The 20,519-nt window shown below is 34.9% G+C and overlaps 1 protein-coding gene across 1 annotated transcript in view; it reads right to left on the reverse strand.

The window, feature by feature from the left end:
* Positions 1 to 20,519, reverse strand: part of Plxdc2 (plexin domain containing 2) — a 425,675-nt gene that overhangs the window by 191,222 nt on the left and 213,934 nt on the right. The window contains exon 4 of the mRNA XM_005386938.2: positions 9,903 to 9,972. Coding sequence (XP_005386995.1) covers positions 9,903 to 9,972 — 70 coding nt within the window. The remainder of the gene's footprint in view (positions 1 to 9,902; positions 9,973 to 20,519) is intronic.

Genomic DNA, 20,519 nt, shown 5'->3' on the forward strand with positions numbered 1-20,519 from the left:
AAATAGTATTTCACTATAGTTTTACTTGGTGTTCCACTTGTTAGGAGTGAGGTGATAGACCATTTCACATGTCTAAGAGTCACATATAGATTTCATATTTTTAAAAATTAAACTTTCTCTTAGAATTAATAACAGTTAAAAAGATGATATGGAATCTTTTTGTATAGTCTATATGTTTCCTACTGTAATGTTACACCTTATATTAGTGTAGCGTCTTTGTCAAAGTTAATGAAACAGGATGGGTCCATAACTATCAGCTAAATTATTAACTAAACTTTTCCACATTTCACTAATTTTTACATAATGCTTTTTAAGGATCCCATCTTGGATACCACATTATATTAATGGTTGAATTACCCAAAGTGCCTCTTGGCTGTGAAAGTTATTCACACTTTGTATTAGATGTCCTTTACAGTTTTCAGGAATCCTTGAGGATTTTATAGCAGTTCTCTGCCTGCTTTCAAGACTTTTTTTTACCCTGTTTGAAAATATTATGTCTAGAAATAGTTTTTGGTTGTTCATCTCCTGGTAGGTGTTCTCTGAGCTTTTTAATCCAGTGTCTGCCAATTTTGAGAAGTTCTTGGCTATTTTTGTTCCATATACTGCTTCTGTTCGGTTCCCTTTTCTTGTCTTCTGATACTGCAACTATGTGTATTTTTATTGTTGTCCTACAGTTCTTAGATGCTCATTTTATTTTAATTTTTTCTTTGCAATTTGATTTTCTAATTCTCTCATTCTTTAGTGGCCCTGTATCTTTGGGTTGTGGTCCTACCAGAGGTTTCTATCCTCTTGCCTCTCAATTCCCTTCCTGGATATAGAATTCTTGATCCATTACCTTTAAGTCCAGACTCTTGTTGACCACATAATTTTAATTTTCTTTATTTTTTCCAAAGAGGATCCACAGGGCACCTCTAGTAGAAGAAACAGCTTTCCTGCAGCTGGGATAAGCCCCTTACAAAACCCTTTTCTCTGAAGGGTAGGCCTTTGCTTTGGAGAAGGTTCTAGTTTCTTTGGCATTAACCACTCTTCAGCTCGCTAGCAGAGCCATCAGAGGACTTTTCTCACAACTTCACTGGAAGGATCTAAAGTCAAGGCTCAAAAATTTAGGTGTCCACCTGCAGTTGGAGTTTCTTGCTGTGAGGCTGATGTACACTAATACTTTCGCTTCACTGAAGTTACCACCCAAGTCATCACCAGTTATTGCTTCCAGTGGCTTCTGCTCCAGGTAAGCAGATCTCCGTGTTTCTTCAGATATCCATGTCTCTTCAGATTTTTTAAGACAGTGGTATACCCATCAAATTCACTCTCTATTAAATCCAGTGAGGGTTACTGATTTTTAGTTTATCCTGCTTTTTCTTATTTCTAGAATGAGGGTGACAACTTTAGAACTTATTATACAGAGGACTTGAAATCAGAAGTTCCTGTAATTCCTCAATAAATGAAATGAATTTTCATCTATTTATTGTCTAGTTACCAAATTTGTCTAAAAATACTTTGTTGATTAAAAATGCTAACAATCATCTGAGTTGTTGAGGACTGAATCACCCATAGACTTGCTTCAACAAAGGAGAACCACAAACCTTTTATTTATGGTAAAAGAAATCAGATGACTTTAAATAATATTTTTCAAATCTAATGGGAAATAAGATAATTTAACATATGTGTCATTATGTATTAGTGGAATAAATAAAATGCAATGAGCAATGTTATGATAATTGAGTAGTCATCTGCATCAAAAAAGAAACAGATTCCTACTCACTTTTTCCAATAACTCTTGAGGATTGAAATTTAAACTTAAAGGCTGAGGGCATAGGTCAGGTCTAAAGCACCTGCCTAGAATTCACAAGATCTGGTTTTGCTTCTCTGCACTAGAAAAACAAACCAAAACAAAATGAATACATAACATTCTTCATGGAATAGGTCAAATAAAAGGAATCAAAAAATAATCACGTATAATATAACCGTTCCAAAACAATCACTACTTGTTTTTATTTCCATTCTATTTCATTTCTATTCCTTTTCTGTATATTTCTAAATAATTACCATCATAGTGTAACTGCAAATTCATCAATTTCATATCTTAATTATTATCATGTGTTCTTTCCATGTTAATACCTGATCATATAACACTAATTTCTAGTTGTATAATGTTCCATAAATTTAACTTTTTAAACTCTGTAGAGGTTTTTAAACTCTGTAGAACTCAATGATCTCCACATTATATCCTTTGTTTTATTGGATTTTATCTAATATACAAGAGGTAGCTCCAAATATTCTCTAAAATAATCTTTAGTTCTTGAGATACAGAACAGTAAAAACACCAGTACATTTGGCTTGCCAATATAAACTGGTGTAAAGTTTTGGGAAATAGCTATGTTTCCAAGGTTTTATAGGGAAAACTAATAAATCACCTGAAGAGATCACTATATGAATAAAAAGGAGGAGGAAGAAGAGGAGGAGAAAAAGAAGAGGAGGAAAGAGGAAGAGGAAAAGAAGGAAGAGTCAGGAGGATGAGGAGAGGAGGAAGGAGTAAGAGAACAAGAAGAAAAAGAAAATAAAATTGCTCTCCTAGCTCAGTGACTCAAGCCTCAAAAACAGTAAATTTGTGAGTGGCTATGTCTTATGTTATGTATATTTTGCCACAATTTAAAGGGTTTCACTTCTTATCTGTTTTACAATTTGTTTTTCAAAATATAATCGCTCCAAATTCTCTTCATTTTCCATTGAACTAAGGATGTTTATCTTTTAAAGTAGCTGTGGAAATTGATAATAAACCAATTAAACGGCATTTTCTTCCATTTTCCTTGCCTTAAGCAGAAATCTCTCATTTGAACAATAATTCCAGCAATTTAAATGAAAATCTCTTAGTGGCCCTCAGGCTAGACAGATCAACAAAGTCATCTAACCCCATCATAACCTCATTAGAAAGAAAACATTTAGCCCTATTACACTTTAGCTGCAGTGCTGTACAGATCGAAGTGAAAACACAATTTGGAGCTACTTTATATCTACTAGTTTCCTGTGACTTAAGAAAAGGCACTGTAAATTAAGGCAGCTTTCAAGTAATTGATACACACACAAAAAATCTGTCTCCTAATTCAAAGGCAAAGCCTCATACATACATTTAACTAACATTTAACATTGCACTGGAGGTTAGGTATCCCAATCACTTTTGAGTTGAATTTTTAGCAACTAAATGAGTCTCCAATCTAGAAAAGGCTATTTTTCAGCATTTCACCCATGGCTAATTTTATGATTTGATGACCAGTCCCTAACGTTCTTGCTGTACGAAGGATAGAATGGGATACATGACAATATATGTAGCCTGCTGATAGATAATACTATGATTCCTGTTACCTAGTGGTCACTGGTCACAATTAGATAAAGATGTCAAGATTCTGCTGCCAAGTGCTACAAAACCTACTATATATAAAATTTCTAGAGAGCGTCCCAGAATATTATCATCGGGCAATGTTTAGGGGTGATTTAGAATAGCATTCAGAAATGAATGATATAATCACCCTGTCAAAGTAGACAATTCAAGTCATCTACATACTATACATTTCCTAATTGTACATGGATGAGTCCAGCATTTAAAACATGCAGTTAGAAATGATAAGTTTCTTTTTCCCCATTTTTTTATTTGATAGAGAAAAAAGAAAATAACAAAATAACAACAAAGACAAAGATAAAACAACACTAAAACAATAAAGATGATATCTATACATTCTTTGAGTTCCCTCTTAGGTTTTGTGGAAGGAAATCTATTAAAGGGTGTCATCTTAGAAAATAACAAACTAATTTAACAAGTAAGCACAGCTTTATAGAAAAAAAATTTTTGAAAAGGAAAAGAGAAGACTTACAGGTAAAATATTAATTCATAACAAAATATTTACTAGCACTTTCTATGAAACATACATTGTGATATTAATTAATGTATCCTTCACAGAAACCCTTACAAATAGAAAATTTTAGTGTGCTACTTTAGAAATAGGGAAACTGAGACAGAGAAATTATGTAATTTGCTGAAGAGTACATGGTTCTGCCTGGCTTGGCTTCTGAATCAAGAGACAATTTTTCAGAATAATAAAGTGACTATTTCTTAGGTTGCTTCTCTTTAAAAGCAAAGTTCAGTTTCCAGCCTTGGGAGTTCTTTTGGACTCATTATTGTAGTGGTCAGGGTCTCTGTCAGTCTTGAACTTTAATTGTTTGGACTGGACAAAGTTGGTGAATCTGCCGTTATGTTATTACTTTACCAACAAAGCAGGCACACCTAGCCTCTTTTTATTTTCAGCTGGGTTATGTGGTTAAGCGTGTGTGTAATATTGTCATTTATCTCAATTAGGAAAGGATACAAACAATATGGCACTGACATTTCCAGTCAAGTCTTGGGCTATGAGAGGGAGGTGAACAGTACTTTCCAGAGGCAAATATTCCTAAGTGACTATCAGCGACAGGAGGACTCTTCTGAGGCTGTTAGGGCAAGGGAAGGGCACTAGTTGGGGGAATCTGCTTTATCCAAAACCTCACCTGCCCTGAACCACCCTTCCTCATTCCTTTCTGAGTCAGGACATCATGTTATCAATATCCTTCTCTCTTTTATTTATGTACAATTGCCTTTATTCTACCCACCTTTGTGTCTGCTATTTTTCTGTCCTATTCCTGTTGACTTATCTCCAGCCCCTGGGTGGTCTCTCTCTGGATCTTCTACTGCCTCCATCTCCAACTACCCTTCCCACCCTCAGCCTTGGTGAGCCAGTGCTAAAGAAATACAGCACATTTCCAGACACAGTAGAAACAAAGATGCTTGTAAATCTGCAGTTCATAAAGCCACAGGGAAAAGAAATGTAGTGGTGTCGTGAATCTGCTGAATCGGCTGCTGACACTAGACGGTTTGGGGGAAGAATAAATTATCACAGGGGACTGCTACGATGAGCTCTCCGGTGTTCGGAGGTACAGCTCAGAGCATCATTTAGATACAGCGGATCAGACAACACACAATTTATCTTTCTGTCTAGAGATCCTTGAGACCTGAGCTTGTTACTTTAAATTGGTGAGCCAAATTGGAATGGATTTACTTTTTGTCCAGCATCTATCTCCTCAGCATTTTCCTTTCATCGCAGATCTCCAGACACTCACAATCTCTGCTAGCCGTTAATAATTTTAAAAGGCAAAGGAAGTCTATTCACTTTTGCACTAGATTTAGAAGTTAATGGATGCATCAAGTTCTGTTTTATGATTACACACTTGAAAGAAGATGAGGTTGGTGTTTATAAATCAATCACCATGAGTGAAAACTCACTCTCTTCCTCTCCCAAAAAAACTTTTATTTCTGTTATTAATCAAGTCCTCTAACAAGCATAAAATATTATTTGGACCTGTAATTAAAATATTACTATTTGAAAGCCAGAATAAAAAAAGATGGAAAATTTGTTAATATACTTCCTGAAAACTCAACCAAGATAATATACATTATCTATTTTTTTAAAAAATCTCTGTTACTGGAGACTTAAAGGGGAAAGCAAGTGATTACTGATAAGATATAGAATATTACTCTAAATTTGAATTTGATATACAAAAAGAGTAAGGGTTTTTTTTTTCTTGGGAAAGAAACTGGAAAGCTAGGAGGCAGGGGAAGAAAGTAAATTTTTTACTTTTGTCTGTTTTAATATTATTGAATTCATTGATGTTAAAAATCATTACTTAATGAAAAATTTTATATTTTATTAATTACCATGTGGCAAATGAAAGAAAGATCTTAAATTTTCAACATTTCTCTTATGAAATTTGCAACTAGAAATTTGCATAGAAAGCAAAAGAGTCTAAATCCATCCTATAGTAAAGTAGGTAATATAGGTATTATATATTCCACATTGGCTTTTTAATTCATTTCACCTTTGATTTCTAATCTCATGTCCAACTGCTTGCAATTCCACACGTATTTTAATTACAAATCACCATCTGTCCACATATTTAAATTGTGGGGTGAGGATTATCTGAATTACTACAATTTCTTCTCTTTCCTATTATATAAAGCAGCAGTTAACTTACCTCCCCACCCTGAATCCATCAAAGTCAGGTGTATGCCTGACAGATTTACATAAAAATATTATTATACAGTTTGAAGTATTTAAAAGATGACTTTAGAAGCCTAATAATAAAAAAGAACCAATTAAGATACTCATAGAAAAAGCAAGTAAGCAGAACATAAGCAAACAACACATCTTAGAGAAAACTATTAATGGAAATATTTTTTATGAAATGCCCAGAGGACTAACTTTTCAATGTTCAATGTATGTGTATTCTGAAGTATTTTTTAAATGGAAAGATAAGTAGATGTTTTCAGAATCTTCTATCGGTGAACCAGAAAATTAGATGGTATTTCAAATTCATTTTGTGCATTATTTGTACGGATGATTGAAGCGTTTGAATATTAAAATTCTTAACAGGCAAATGTTTTATTTCTGTAGTTTATAAATAAATAGCCTGATGTCTAGTTTTAATTTACATTTTTATGTAGAAATTAAAGATTATAATAAAATATATATATAAAATATAAAGATGGAGCACAGGGAGTCATGCATATATTTCTGTGTTGTTAAGCTATATTTTGATATGGAACTGTGATCCTAACAATAACACAGGGTATTATCCTGATGTTTATTTCATTTTTAACTAAATTTGCGTCACTGTGTGGGGTGGAGGAGAGAGAAAGATAGATCTGAAGAAGGCATGGGAACTGGCAAAGCAGTGAACTAAAATGAAGAGGGCTGTGGTTTAAAGTATCCACTTTATTTATTTGCACAGCTTGTTTTCACTATGAAAACATTTCGCTTTGTTATTTTCCCTCCACCCAGTGCAGAAAAGCCTTCAAGAGAAATATGTGAAAGCACAGTCGAAGAAAATTGACAGTCAATACAATGGAAAAGAATACATTTCTATTTAAAACTCTCAGCCCCTACCTATTTAGAATGATCTTCAATCAACTTTATTTCATCTGACTTTATTTAATCTGAAGTTTCTATTTTTCTTCCAAACCTTCCACGGTTTAAGATTTGCAAGGTGGATGAGTCTTTGTCAGATAGTTCTGTCTGTTTATAGGTCAGCCACAGAAGAGATCCACCAAATCTGTGGTTCAGAGGTCCTCGTAGCTCTTAGGTTTTCAAAAAACAAATCTTAGCAGATCCTTGCAGCTGTAAACCTTTCCAACCACAATGATTAAACAACTCAGATTAGGAGTCTTGCACTGGTTCCTTCTCCCCTTTTCCTCTGTGCCCATCCTAGTTCATTCAGGCCCTCATAATCTAAGAAGCAGCGCTGAAAAATTCTATCTATTTTTTCTACCTTTACCTCATCCCACCTTGTCGTTCACTATCAGATCAGGCTGGATCTACTGTAAGAAACCCAGCACCTGCAGGATATCTCCAAATTCCCGATGTTTAACTTATCCTACATTCTTCATGCCATTTTTTACTGGACTCTTATTCTCACCTTCCATTTGAGATAAACTGATTAACTTGATGGCCCTCAACACTGTCATTTAGCTCAACATCCTCTTGTTTGAGACCCCTTTCCCCACCCAGCTCTTATCAAATAGTTTCTTTGCCAACTAAAATTCTATCTCCTTTCAGGTCAATGGCAAGTATTGGCTATTCCACACACCTACTGGCTATTTCTTGACTGTCCAAACAAGAATATTCTTTATGAGTCACCTCCTGCCCCTTTAGCTCTTATAGCCAGCCTTATCTTAATTGTTTTATTTATCTCATGCCCCTTCCTCTTCTTAGATGCTAAGCTTTTGTATACTAAGCATGCCTTCACCTATTCCCTTTTTGAAAGTTTCCTGTATAATTTTTAAGCTTCTTGTGTACATCCTTTGCTAGGGACTCAATCAATATTGATTGAATGAATGAGTAAGGAGAAAGCAACCTATTCAAACTTTTACAAAAGGGTCTGGTTGCATTTTGAAAATAATTCAGTCCAGTGACTAAATTATCATGTATATGCCTCTTTAAATAAGGTATAGAGACTTAATACAAGCAAGTTCCACACTAGTATATTTTATTAGAAAAAAAAATGGAAATAAAAGAGTATCTTTGCTTTAGTGTTTATTTCCAAGAAGAAGGATCATTCAATACACCAGACGTTTTACTTTTGAGGCTCTTTCAGAGGAAAATAGTACTTTGAAGCAGTAAAGATGATACAGCCATCTGCCTAAGTGCACTACCACCGACTCTACTATGTAGAATCCTAATTCATATCAGTTGAGTCACTGACATGGGGATTAAAGTTAAAGCAATTTGCAAAATTGGAAATGCAAAAGCTACCCATATGTTTACCACTTGTGTGCAGATTTTAAACATATGTTAAGAACACACATTTTCAAATTCATTAGATCACACAACTTAAATGTGAGAAAACGCACCTAACATCCACATTATATCATCACCATATTTATATCATACTTTGAACACAGGAGCGATTTTGATGATTCATGGTTTATTGGGGTCGCCTTTCAGTTCTACCTTCCTACTTTTCATGTAGTCTCACAAGAATGTTGATTAAATACCTAGCACTCTACTAGTACACACACAGTGAACTTAAAAGAGAGTCCACTATATTTTGTTCATATATAGTGTTTTTTGCACAAAATTTAGTAATTTCAGAAGTGGTTTTTATCTTTCAATAAAACCAGCTTCTTTGCTTGATTCTAACTGGTGTAAACAGCAAAAGAATCACCAAAGCCTCTCATAGGAACCCCTGCAGTGTTCTTCCAAGTGTGCCAAGTCCCAACATTCCTACAATTCAAGACATTACACAAATATCTAGATTCAGCCTGCTAAAGTTTATTATTTACCTACTTCAGGACTAATGACTCAATGTGAAGCTCACTCTTAAGGTGTTTTGTAAAACTGACTGAAACTACTTGTCTAATCTTATAATCTGAATATGCCATTTTTTTGGTAAATACACCCCTGACTTTAAGTCAATTATCCACTATTCAAAAATATTCTACCCACTTCCTCTTCTGTGCATCTTTAGATGCTCCTCCCAGAAGTCTCTGTAAACCATGGAAACTGTGACACCAATAATATCTCCAAGAAACCTTAAATGCTTTTCATGGAGGTTTGAGCTTTATTATTCTGCAAATTCACACTTCACCCTTTGTATTTTTTAAGTGATTTTCATTTCTGCTTTACTTGGTCTAATCCTCTGTAAGTTTACACATTCCTAAAGAATGAGTAGTTTAATTTACCTTAGTTCAAAGTAGGTGAGCAGCCAACTTTGTTGAAATTTACGACTACAGATTTTTTTCCCTGAATCTTACATATTTTCTAAATCTTGGCATAGAGAAAAATGATCAACATGGCTTCCATTCCATCCAGAAGACCCATAATGAGACTCAAGGAAGGAAAAAGACCCGAGTCAACCGTGCTTCTGTCATAGACACTCACACCTTTTCATTATACCTCTGTGTTTCTTTTTACTTGTTTCCTTCTCTATTGTTGCACTGCTTCTCTTCACTACACTTTCTGGTCTTGGTATCTAAGACATATGGGCCATTCTCCGGCATTTTGATCATCTCTTATTAGTAGCACTCCTGGATTAATGTGTGTCTAACCTCTGGGATGCACTGATAACTGCTTTGCTAGGATATTGCTAATCTTAGCAAGAAAGCAGAGATGAATCTAAAATGAAATTATAATCCCTATATGTTTTTTCCTACTGAAAAATTTTTCCAGTACCTCTTCTCTTTCTTACACTTCATTTGTACTCATGACTTTGTACTAGGAGACAATGATTTTCACAATAAAATCCTCTTGAAATATTGGGTAAATTTAAAATAATAACTGCAGTGAAACTGTAGATTATTCAAGGTGAACGGGTAGAAAACCACTTACCCCCAGTAGCCACAGTGATTTCACGAAGGAAATGGCCATAAAATGGAAAATCGAAGGACAGATTCACTCTCTGCAAAGAACAACACCAGAGATGAAAATCAATAAAGTGTAAAATAATAAATATAAAATGAAGAGTCTTACACTTTAAAAAAAGATGTTTCTAGCTTATCCTATTATTACTATAGTTGACGTTTATAAACTGGATCATTGATGGTACTAAAGAATATTCTTCCTGATAATTAAATGTTTAAAGTTTATGAAAAGAGCAAGTTTAGCTTGTTGCAGTCTATTGATCCATCTATTCATAACTTACAAAGACTACCTGAAAAGTTTGTTGATGTTGCTGTTGTTGTTATTTGTTTTATTTCGGTACCAGGGATTGAACCCTGGGGTCACTGAACTATATCCCCAGCCATTTTTGTTTTACTTTTGAGTCAGGTCTCATTAGCTTTCCTAGGCTGGCTTTAAACTTGTGATCCTCCGTCATCTTCCAAGTGGCTGGGATCATAACACGTGCCACAGTAATGAGCATAAAAGCTAGTTATTCTCTCTGCCATTGTTACTGTGTTTTGTTTGTCCTGCCAATCGGATGAGTCATTTGCATTGGTCCACTTTGTAGTTTGACTGGTTCCTCCAAAATAGTAGAGCATGTTACATATCAAGACTTAGTGAATGAATATCAAAAGGTTTTATTTTACATTATTACATATTCAATTTTTTCTTATATATTTCATAATGAAACTTAATTTCATGGAAGAATATATTTGTACCTACCTATCTAGAACTATTTTTTTTGATACAGTAAGCTTTTCAGATTAAGCATAGTATGTCCATTTTTAAAACCACAGAGCTGTAAGATAAGTACTACTATCTAATAGAGCTACCTTTACATCGTACTATAGGACAGGTATAAAAAGTTCTTAAGTTGTGCCCTTTTCTGCAAGGAGGTCTTAGGTTTTGGCTCATAATATGTAAAAAAGAAAACACACATGTGCACATATGTGTATTTTCATACTTCAAAATAACACATACAAAAATTTTAAAAAGAGAAAGAAAAAATTCCAGCTACTGAATATGTTTAAAATATGAAATTGATATATTATTACTAGACAAGAAATAGGAATATTAAATTATAACAAATATCATTAAATTAAATAAAAGATTCCAAAGGAAAATTAATTAGCTGGTTTAGAGCCCAGGAACAATTAAAAGCTACCTACAGCAAAGGGCTATTATGTTAAAATTCTGAAATTTCTATATTATATCTTTTCCAATATACAAAAGTAACAGAAAATACAGAAGTATATTTATCAGAAATTAGCTCTTTGCAATTTTGCAAATGATTGATTTTTTGTACTCATCAGAAATTTCTAGTGATTTATTTGGCATGAAATTAATTATTCAAATTTCACAGTGACTTTCAATGAGGGTTTTTTCCTTTTTAATGAAAGCTACATCTTTTTTTCGTATAAACAGAGCAGTAAAAAAAAAAAGGAATAACAACATACCAGCATCATAGACATAAACAAAATAAAGCAAGAACACTAAAAATGATAGAGGGTTTCAAAACAAAATGATAGGAATTAACAGTGGTAGTTATATTACATATTGTTATCTTCAACTATGTTGCGCAGGTTACCAGATGGCACATCTTCATAAAAGGTTTCTCATCATTTTTATTTTGTGCTCTTGAAGAGGAACAACAAAACCATTTTCACTGTGCTACTTGACGAGTGGTCACTCGTCAAGATGAAGGCTGCAAAGCCAAAACAACTTTATCTCGAAGAAGAAGGCAAAGGAATTTCATAAAGGCACTTGCTGTAGTGAGTGTTCCATCATTCTAATAGTTTCCATGCCTATCCATAAACTGGCTAAATTTACACCATAAAACATTCTCACTTCCAGAAACAGTTTGATTTAAACAAGTACTGCTAAAAAACTCTGTCAATTATCATCAAACATGAAGTATAAGGATATGATATGAGTTCTCATACCCACTGTGACATTTAAATATGATTGAATTAGATGAAAATATATAAATGCACACATAACTAAAAGACTTTTAATGAGAATCAAATGGGCTTTCAAAGGAAATTTACAAATATGTCCTTCTGAAGAGCAACATCAAGATGGAAATGCCTTCCTGTTTGAAGGGCTCATTTACCTTACCAACATGACCCTCTATACCCGGATACAAAATAGTAGCAGCCATTTAGGAAGATGCTATCTGCTAAATAGCTATGAAATGTATGTATTTTTGTCGGTCACTATTGATACTTTTCCCTCCACTGTGCATCACTGGTTTTGCAATAACGTCCTCATAAATGCCCTGGCTCTAGTTTCCCTTAAACCACAGTATCTAGTATATTATCTCCTCATTTCAGTCATTCAGTCTAGAACGCCATTGTCCCTAGAAATAATGGCAACATAATAAAAATAAAAAGGAGTTGTAAGGTCAAACACTAACTAGCCCCTGCTACTTCAAAACTTTCTGCTTCTGCTCCGTGTTTTAACCACTCATAAAGAGCATCTTTTAGCTCAAGGAACCTGACACTCTTAATGTTGGCTCTTGTTTTTATAAGTGACAGCCCTTAGGACTGGATCAGCAGTATCTCAATCTTAGTCAGCCATGGTTTCTATATTTTTCAAACCTTGGTTTAGCCTGAGTTATCCCCCAAACCAACCAACAGATAAGACACTTTATGTGAAGGTTAACCCTAAAGGCATTTGTTAAAGGATATGGAAAAAGTGAGACAAAGAGGAAAAGTTAGTAATAGGCACCATGTTGGATGTGTTATCATTCTAACCAATTGGATTCAGTCCCTGTGGAGACCCTCCGAGAAAGAGAAGAGAAAACACTGCTCAGAATCATTACATTAGAGGACCGAAAGCTGGGAATTTACCCCCTCACTCCCATCCAGTGTTGATTGAGGGTTGATCAATTGCCCTCCTACCTTGGTGTCCTTTGTGCATGTTGAAGAGAAAGCAAAAGCAGAATTTGAGCAAGACAGTTGATGGGATGTTGGAATTTGCCTCTCACTATTTCAGAATGGTGGAAGCATCAATCCTGGCTGGATGGCTAACTGTGACATCTTCAGAGTTCTCCCTTGCCTTCTTAGTTCATGTTATTATATCTTCCTACAACTACGTGAGCACACATATACACACACACACACACACACACACAGATGTAAAAAGCTCATAGCTACAAGTGAAAATTACTCAGAACCAATGACTAAGAATAATCTAAGTGAAAAACTAGAATTTGAACTAGATTTGAGTGATGATAAAGGCAGTACTTTCAATTAGTGAGACATTAAAACAAAGTGGTGAATCACATTTAAAGGCAAATCTTGGAAAAATCATTATTATCCTACCTTAAACATACACACAAACATACTAAAACATAAAGAAAAATAAGCTCTACAATTTTACAAAGCACTTTGAAATGAAATGCTTATATATTCAATATAATTTCCCTTGAATAGCTAGATTTTTACTTTGTCTCTGGATGGTATACCAAACAGATGTGAGAAGGAGGTGAAGGACACTTGTATTTGTTCAGCCAGTCAACAATCATTGATACATCAACTTGCACGCATGAGGCACTAAATCAGCCACTTTGGGTAGGACAGGGAGTAAATTCCACGCAGCTACCGCAGTAGTGGGAAAACCATCACCAGGGATAAATGATACAACCTTCTAGGGCAGAGGAGGCATGCAAAGGAGATGCTTTACCCCCAGCAGAGGCACTGCAATGGACTTTTGAAGAAAGCATGGAAAATTTTCCATAGAAGGTCATTAGGTGGGGGAGGGAGTGGAAGAGAAGGGTCAAAATATAGAAAGCAAAACCGGAAACACTTTGTGATTGAGTCCATGAGGAGAATCTAGAACAAAGCACAGATTGCTAGATGGGCAAAGGGTGAGCTTCACTGCCACCAACTGAGAGAAGGAATGCAGGAAGAAAAGCTATTTTTGTTAGGTGAGAGAAATTATAGTAGTTTGAGGTCATTTTCAAATCGGTTTTGCTATAATAACTGTCTAGGAAATGAAGAACTCCTCTGCAGCAACAATGACAAAAACAGGTTAGCAGAGCCCTGGACACTGTCACAAAAAGCAAGTGTAAACAAACAAAAAACATACTAACAAGATGCTATGCTATCATGAACAGTTTACTATGTTGTATCTCACCCCTTAGAATGTTTAATGTTAAAGAAAGCAACTCTCAGGAAGGTGAGCAAGTGGAGAACCAGTGAATTAACAGTTTGAGCAAAATACAAAATAAAAGGTCAAAAGTGCAGCAAGCATGAGGCCCTTAATTCAGTCTTCAGCACCAAAAAATAAATAAATAAGAATTTAACACTCAGTGCTCTGAAGTGAAGTTTACAAATCATGAGAGACATCATTCAAGCAAGTGTGTGTCTAAGCACCCTCCTGGACTCTGTGGACTGCTGAAAAGGAGGGGGAATGGTAATTCTGAGACAAGCAAAAGAAGCATTACTTTGTCATATGGTGGAAGATAAATTTAGTAAACATGCGTGAGAGAGTTGGTAAGTATATAGAGCCCAGGTGTTTTGGTACAAATTTATGGGAATTAAAGCCATATGTGACTACAGTTTTGAAAACACAGGATGGTTTTGGAAAACATGTGGAAGTTTCTTGTAGCAACAGGCTATCAGTCATGTTCAGAGACACACATCTAGATTTCTAAGTGTGTCCACACCTTATCTCCCTCCTTTTATATATTTTTTAAAGATGCCTATTGCTATCCATGACTGGACTCATTATTATGAACTCTGCTAATTCTGTTTTAATAGCACAAAAGTATAATCATAAACACACTGCCTTCTCTTTAACTTGGTTATTTCCCAGTAATGTTACAAAGAGAAATTGATTGGTCAATGCCTGCAAATCCTTGAAGACAGACAGCTCTGAAGAGTTAATCTACAATGGGCACATTTATGCTAATCAATAGTATTTTTCTGAGGATCATTCATAAAAATTGCTATTTGTTTTAAGATAATCTCTTACTCCCAGTAAGAAATCTTTGCTTTTCTGATTCCATTAAGTCTATTTTCTTCGTGATATGTTGCGAGCAGCTTGTGGGAAGAAAATTAGCTAAAGTTTCAATGATTTCCAATCTCATGAGTTCAAAATAGCAAAGGATCTGAAGAAAATAGGGAGTACATACATATTCAAGAATAAACTAATAGATTACTTTAACTTTGACATATATATTTAAATATTCTCTTTTTAATCATTTAAATAATTTTTAAACAGTACTCTGTCTTTTAAAGCTGTCAAATAGGTGAGACATTATTAATGATATTGCCATGTAGGGGAACTTTTTGTCAGTTTTTATAAAAACAATTTCAAAAACAGCAGATAATGCATTTTCAGTTCATTTCTTTAAGATTAAGTTTAACAGTGAAAGAGATTGCAAAATTTTAAAAGATATATTTGCTTTATTTATACAATTTTATAGCAAGATTAGTTTATTTTAGTAAGCCATATCTCCAATAAAAATGATTGAATAAACTTCAGATACCCAAAATAAATTTAATTTAATTTGATGTGATATATATTTTTCCAAATATATGTAACAAGTAACTTTTTTGAAACTAAATAAGATTCCCAAAATGCATTGACTTACAAATGCTTAGAATAGATTATTGTAGTCTTACTCCTTTGCTAATTGTAAGACACATACATCTTATAATTTTATTTAATGGAATTAAATTTTCAATTATTCTTTTGTAATTTTTGAGTAATCTGGCATAATTTTAGAATCAGAGTGACCTAAAATTACATTCTAGCTTTAATTCTTAGTAGCTGTGTGGTTTTGTAAATGTTTGTTCATCTACAATGTGAAGACGATTCTTTAAAAGATTATTAAAAATGATAAAAACACTGAGTATAGATAGACCAAAAGTACCCAAGTCAGTAATATTGCATGTTAAATTATGTACAAGAATATCTCTAATATAGCAATGAATAGTCTCTTAAAATTAGTTTCTTTAATAAAGTCATCATTCCTAGTAATAGCTGAAAATGACTTAATATTCATATCCTTCTACTACACAAACAAGTCATCATGATACTTTTTGAAAAAATGATTCAACAAATTCAAGTAAACCATTTTTCAAATAGAAGTGATGTCATAACTATGTATTATGTTTCTGAGCAATGTCATAATTACATTGAAATACCATAAGAACAATTCAGTTAGCAAACAAAAGCATTCAGCAAAATTTTGCTTCCATTCACAAACTGTGCACCTGGTGATAAACACGACCACGGTCATCTTCCCCACATAAACACAAATGCAGCCATCTTCTCCCAAATCATAAAAGAAATTAAATTCATAAACCAAGGTACCACTGGAATCATAACTAAGCATTTGCAGACTTTAGCAGAATGAAATTAGCGTTTAATACATGAGGTATCATGTCAACTATTTTACCTGTTTTTAACAAACGTAAATGGGAAAATCAGTAGGTATAAGTGTGATGAAAAGTAAGATATTTGTGCTGTCTCAAGTACCTCCCATAGGATATCTGTAAATTCTAAAAGGAAAAATAGTAACATGATAGTGAAGCAAGAAAACCTGGCAGGCATCACCTTAATCAGGTAAAGAAAGCTACATCACAAGAGAGAGGTTTGTCATATGTAAGCCTTTACCTGTTTTGTGCTGCTATAATAGAACATCTGCGTGCCTGAGACTGGCTAGATCGTAGGAAAAATATACAAATATATTTCTCACAATTCTGGAGGCTGAGAAGATCCAGATCAAGGGCAGGCATTTGATGAGGACCTTTTCGTTGCATCACACCATGATGAAAAGCAGAAAGCCAAAAAAGTACACAGAAAACATAGAGATAGCAAGAAGACACCAAACCTACTTTTATAACAGATCCACTCTCATAACTAAGCTACTGCTTTGATAACAACACCCATGAATTCATCCATTCATGAAGGCTGAGTGCTCATCACAGCAGTATCTCTCATGAGGTTTCTCCTGCCATCATGGTAGCATTAGCGATAAAGTTTGCAACACTTACACTCTGGAGAACACCAAGCCATACCAATGTGCAAAGAGGACGAAATACCATTCCCACTGCACTGCTGTCCAAAACAAAGATTTGTTTAATGCTGAAAAAACAATAGACACCCAGGTAGATACTCAAAATCAAGGGCATTGTACAAAGAAACTGGCAATACTCTTCAAAAACGGTAAAGTTCATGAAAGACAAAGACTGAGGAAACCACGGATAAAGGAGAAGAGATTTCACAGACAAACACAGTGTGGGTCCTACTGGAGCTAGATGAAAGGATAACTTGAGGGCAATTAGAAAAGTCAGAATAAAGCCTGTGGAATACTTAAAAGCATAGAAGTGATGTTAATTTCTTGGAATTAATTATCATCTTAATGATAAAAAAGGTGTTAATATTGGTAGAGTGAGGTGAAAGGTATATGGGAATTCTTAATGACTTTTTCAAATTTTTTACAGGCCTGAAATCATTTCAAAACAAAACTTTACACAAAAGGAGCAGTAAATTCAAATGACTAGCAGGTACTGGAACCAAGATTTCAATCTAAATATAGGTCACCACCCTAGACCTGTAGATAAAGCAGTGAGCTCTTTCTCAGCAGATGACCTGCCCTGCATGAACTACTGTGGTTTGTGTCCATTGGGGGATAAAACAGTTTCACTTTTTAAGCTCCCAATATAGATTTAGGACCCCAGTTTCTAATCTTGAAAAATATTTACTTTCTTTTAAAAAATTCTCACTGATAATTGTGTTTCTCTGCCTAGAGAAATAATTGAGAACACTTCAGTCAGAAAAGTTATATAAACTGAAAGGTAGTGCAATAATAAATGTAAATAGTATGGTCCTGTGCTGAATAAAGATGTTTCATCAACCCAGGGCTGCATATACAACTGTGGTCCCCTAGGAGGAAGCCATCTCTGCTTGTATAAGTCTACTGTGTGAGGTCTCACAATGACAAAATAGCCTAAGGACACATTTCTCAGAACTTAGCATCTTCGTTCAGCAATGCATGACTGTAGACAGACATGCATAGGAAAAATGAAAACTGACAGGTTTCTGCCCAAGCAGACTTTAGAGAGGAGAATAGAATGAGGAAAAGCATACATGCATGAATAACAGCAATGCAAACTTCTTCAGGATATGCTAGCTAAAGTAAGATATGACTTCCAGGCTATAAATGAGTCTTGTGTCCAAAATAAAATAGATCTGTGGGCACAATAATTAATCATGCCTTTTACATGTAAGATTTAAAAAAAAAAGACATTGTAACCAATTCTCACACCCTGGGAGGGATCAAAAGGACATGGGTTGTGAACCCAGGGACTGAAAACACTGTAAACTTAATTAAAAAGATCCAACCGTTCATGGAAAGGGGCTAATCAATATGCAAATGTACAGACAAAGAACTGGCTACTCCTTTCAGAAATGCAGCCCATCGCCCATAGACTGGATTCATTTTCAGTTAGAAATTCTAACTCTTCACCACTTTTCTCACAGCACAACTGACAGTTTAATTAACCCGGCTTATGGAATGACATACTTCAAGGGAATATTCATACACTTGATGCAGCCTGACGCTGTCTCCTGGGAATTTGAGATTATGTAGACTATCACCAGATCTTTTGACCTCTCCTATTGCATGTTCTTGGCATAATCTTGGGTTTATTGTTATTTTCCAATGATGAGAATTATTCAAGTTAGCAATGGAAATATTCACCGCTCAGGCAGAGTTCCGGGGAATCAGAATGTGTAAGGAAAAGGACCACAGGACTTTGCAACGAACCCTTGGAGGGCAGGCGGGGATGAATGAGAACGAGAGTCCTGTCTAGATTTTTCACACCACACTGCTCTAGAAAGCAGGCAGTGGACTTTGCCGGCCTTCTCAAACTTGAGTGTGCGAGTGGGTCACTTAAGACTCTCATTAGCATTCAGCTTCTGATTCAGGGGGTGAGATCTGAATTCCTGAATTTCTAATGAACTCTGAGAGCTGAGGATAATTGAAGTCCTTTTGAGCAGCAAGGATCTACGTTATATAAGTGATCTTCCAATTTCTAAAACCATTGCCGTAGGGAAACTCTTGTAGGTGTAAAATGGGTTAAAAATGAATGGATTTATTTCTGGATAACATTATCTCACTTAACTTACCTGGTTGCACTTATAATATGACCTGAAATTTTCCCCTGAAGGAATTGAGAGACCTGCTAGCCAAGCACATTTAGAGCAATGATTTGCAAAATCTCTCTTCCAACCGAGAACACCTGGGGAACGTGGCAGTCTTGTTACTTCCTTGAGCAGTGATCCTCAAACTGGGCAGAGAAATTTTCCTATGAGTTTGTCATTTATAGCTTGGAAAGTTCCTTCCTATCCTCAGATTATAATCTTCCCTTCAGGCTACAAGATGTCCACTTTCCAGTCAGTGGAAAATGACAGCTTTAAAGTTAAATATTTGCAAGAGGATTATGATTATCGGTGTGATATACATCTCTAACACCGCACCAGCCACTCTTTTCAGCATTGTACAAATGCTAACTTACTGAGTCTAATAACAACTTTAGAAAGTGTGAGCTGTTATTATTCCCATTTAACCAATGAGGAAAGTAACCCGCGAAGAGTAATTCTAGATGCCAGGTCACGAAGCTAATAGTTAACAAAGTGGAGACTCACATCCAGGCGGTCCTGCCTTGAGTCCCTGTGATTCAACACTTCACCCAGCTGCCTGTGGATGGCTGATGTCTTGTGGTTTGTAATCCAGCAGGCAACGTTCATCACTGTGATTACATCACAACTTGATTATAAGTTGAAACTGACACTCAGATGATGTTCAGTGTTTAACCATTCTTCCTTCTCTTTTAAACTTTATTTTATTTGGAAATAATTTCAAATTGAAGTAAAGTGACGAAGCTAATACCAAATGACTTGTTTTCATGCAGATTTCTCAATTTTTCAGTTTATCTCATTTGTCACCTTCTTGACTTTTCAAAAGTTAAGTAATTTGATGCCTGTTGATAGTGTCTAAGAGTTCTTCCCTCATAATACTCTGCCCATCCCTACAGTTTGACAGGCATGTAACCAGGACTCATGTGTATAACTTTGTCCTAATTATTGCACTTGAACCTTCAAGGTGCGTGATAAGAAATTCCTGGCTGGGCTGTGGCTGTAGCTCAGTGACTGAGGACATATTTAGTAGGTGCAAGATCCTGGTTCAAGCACCAGCAGCACCAAAGAAAAAATTTCTGGCACTCCCAGCACAATGGATGTCCAGCGTAAGACTTAAAGTAGTACTTATACTGGTACTTGTACTAGTATAAACTAGTAGGAGGAAACAGACAAAAATAAAGCTATTGCAACCAGTTATTTAAAATTATCTTCGAAAGCTATTAAAATAATAATCTACCCAAGAAATCTCAATAGTAAAATGCCCTAAGTCTTTTATGTTATATAATTTAAGATTTTTCACAAAAATGGACCCTACCTGTGTGTTTACTCTTAAGGAACATTATACTCTATTTATATTTTGCTAACTTTCTTTTGTTTTTTTTTTGTTTTTTTTTTTTTTTTTTTTTT

The sequence above is a fragment of the Chinchilla lanigera genome, unplaced genomic scaffold (genome assembly GCF_000276665.1).
Source record: "Chinchilla lanigera isolate Chin_1 unplaced genomic scaffold, ChiLan1.0 scaffold00028, whole genome shotgun sequence".
Lineage (NCBI taxonomy): Eukaryota > Metazoa > Chordata > Mammalia > Rodentia > Chinchillidae > Chinchilla > Chinchilla lanigera.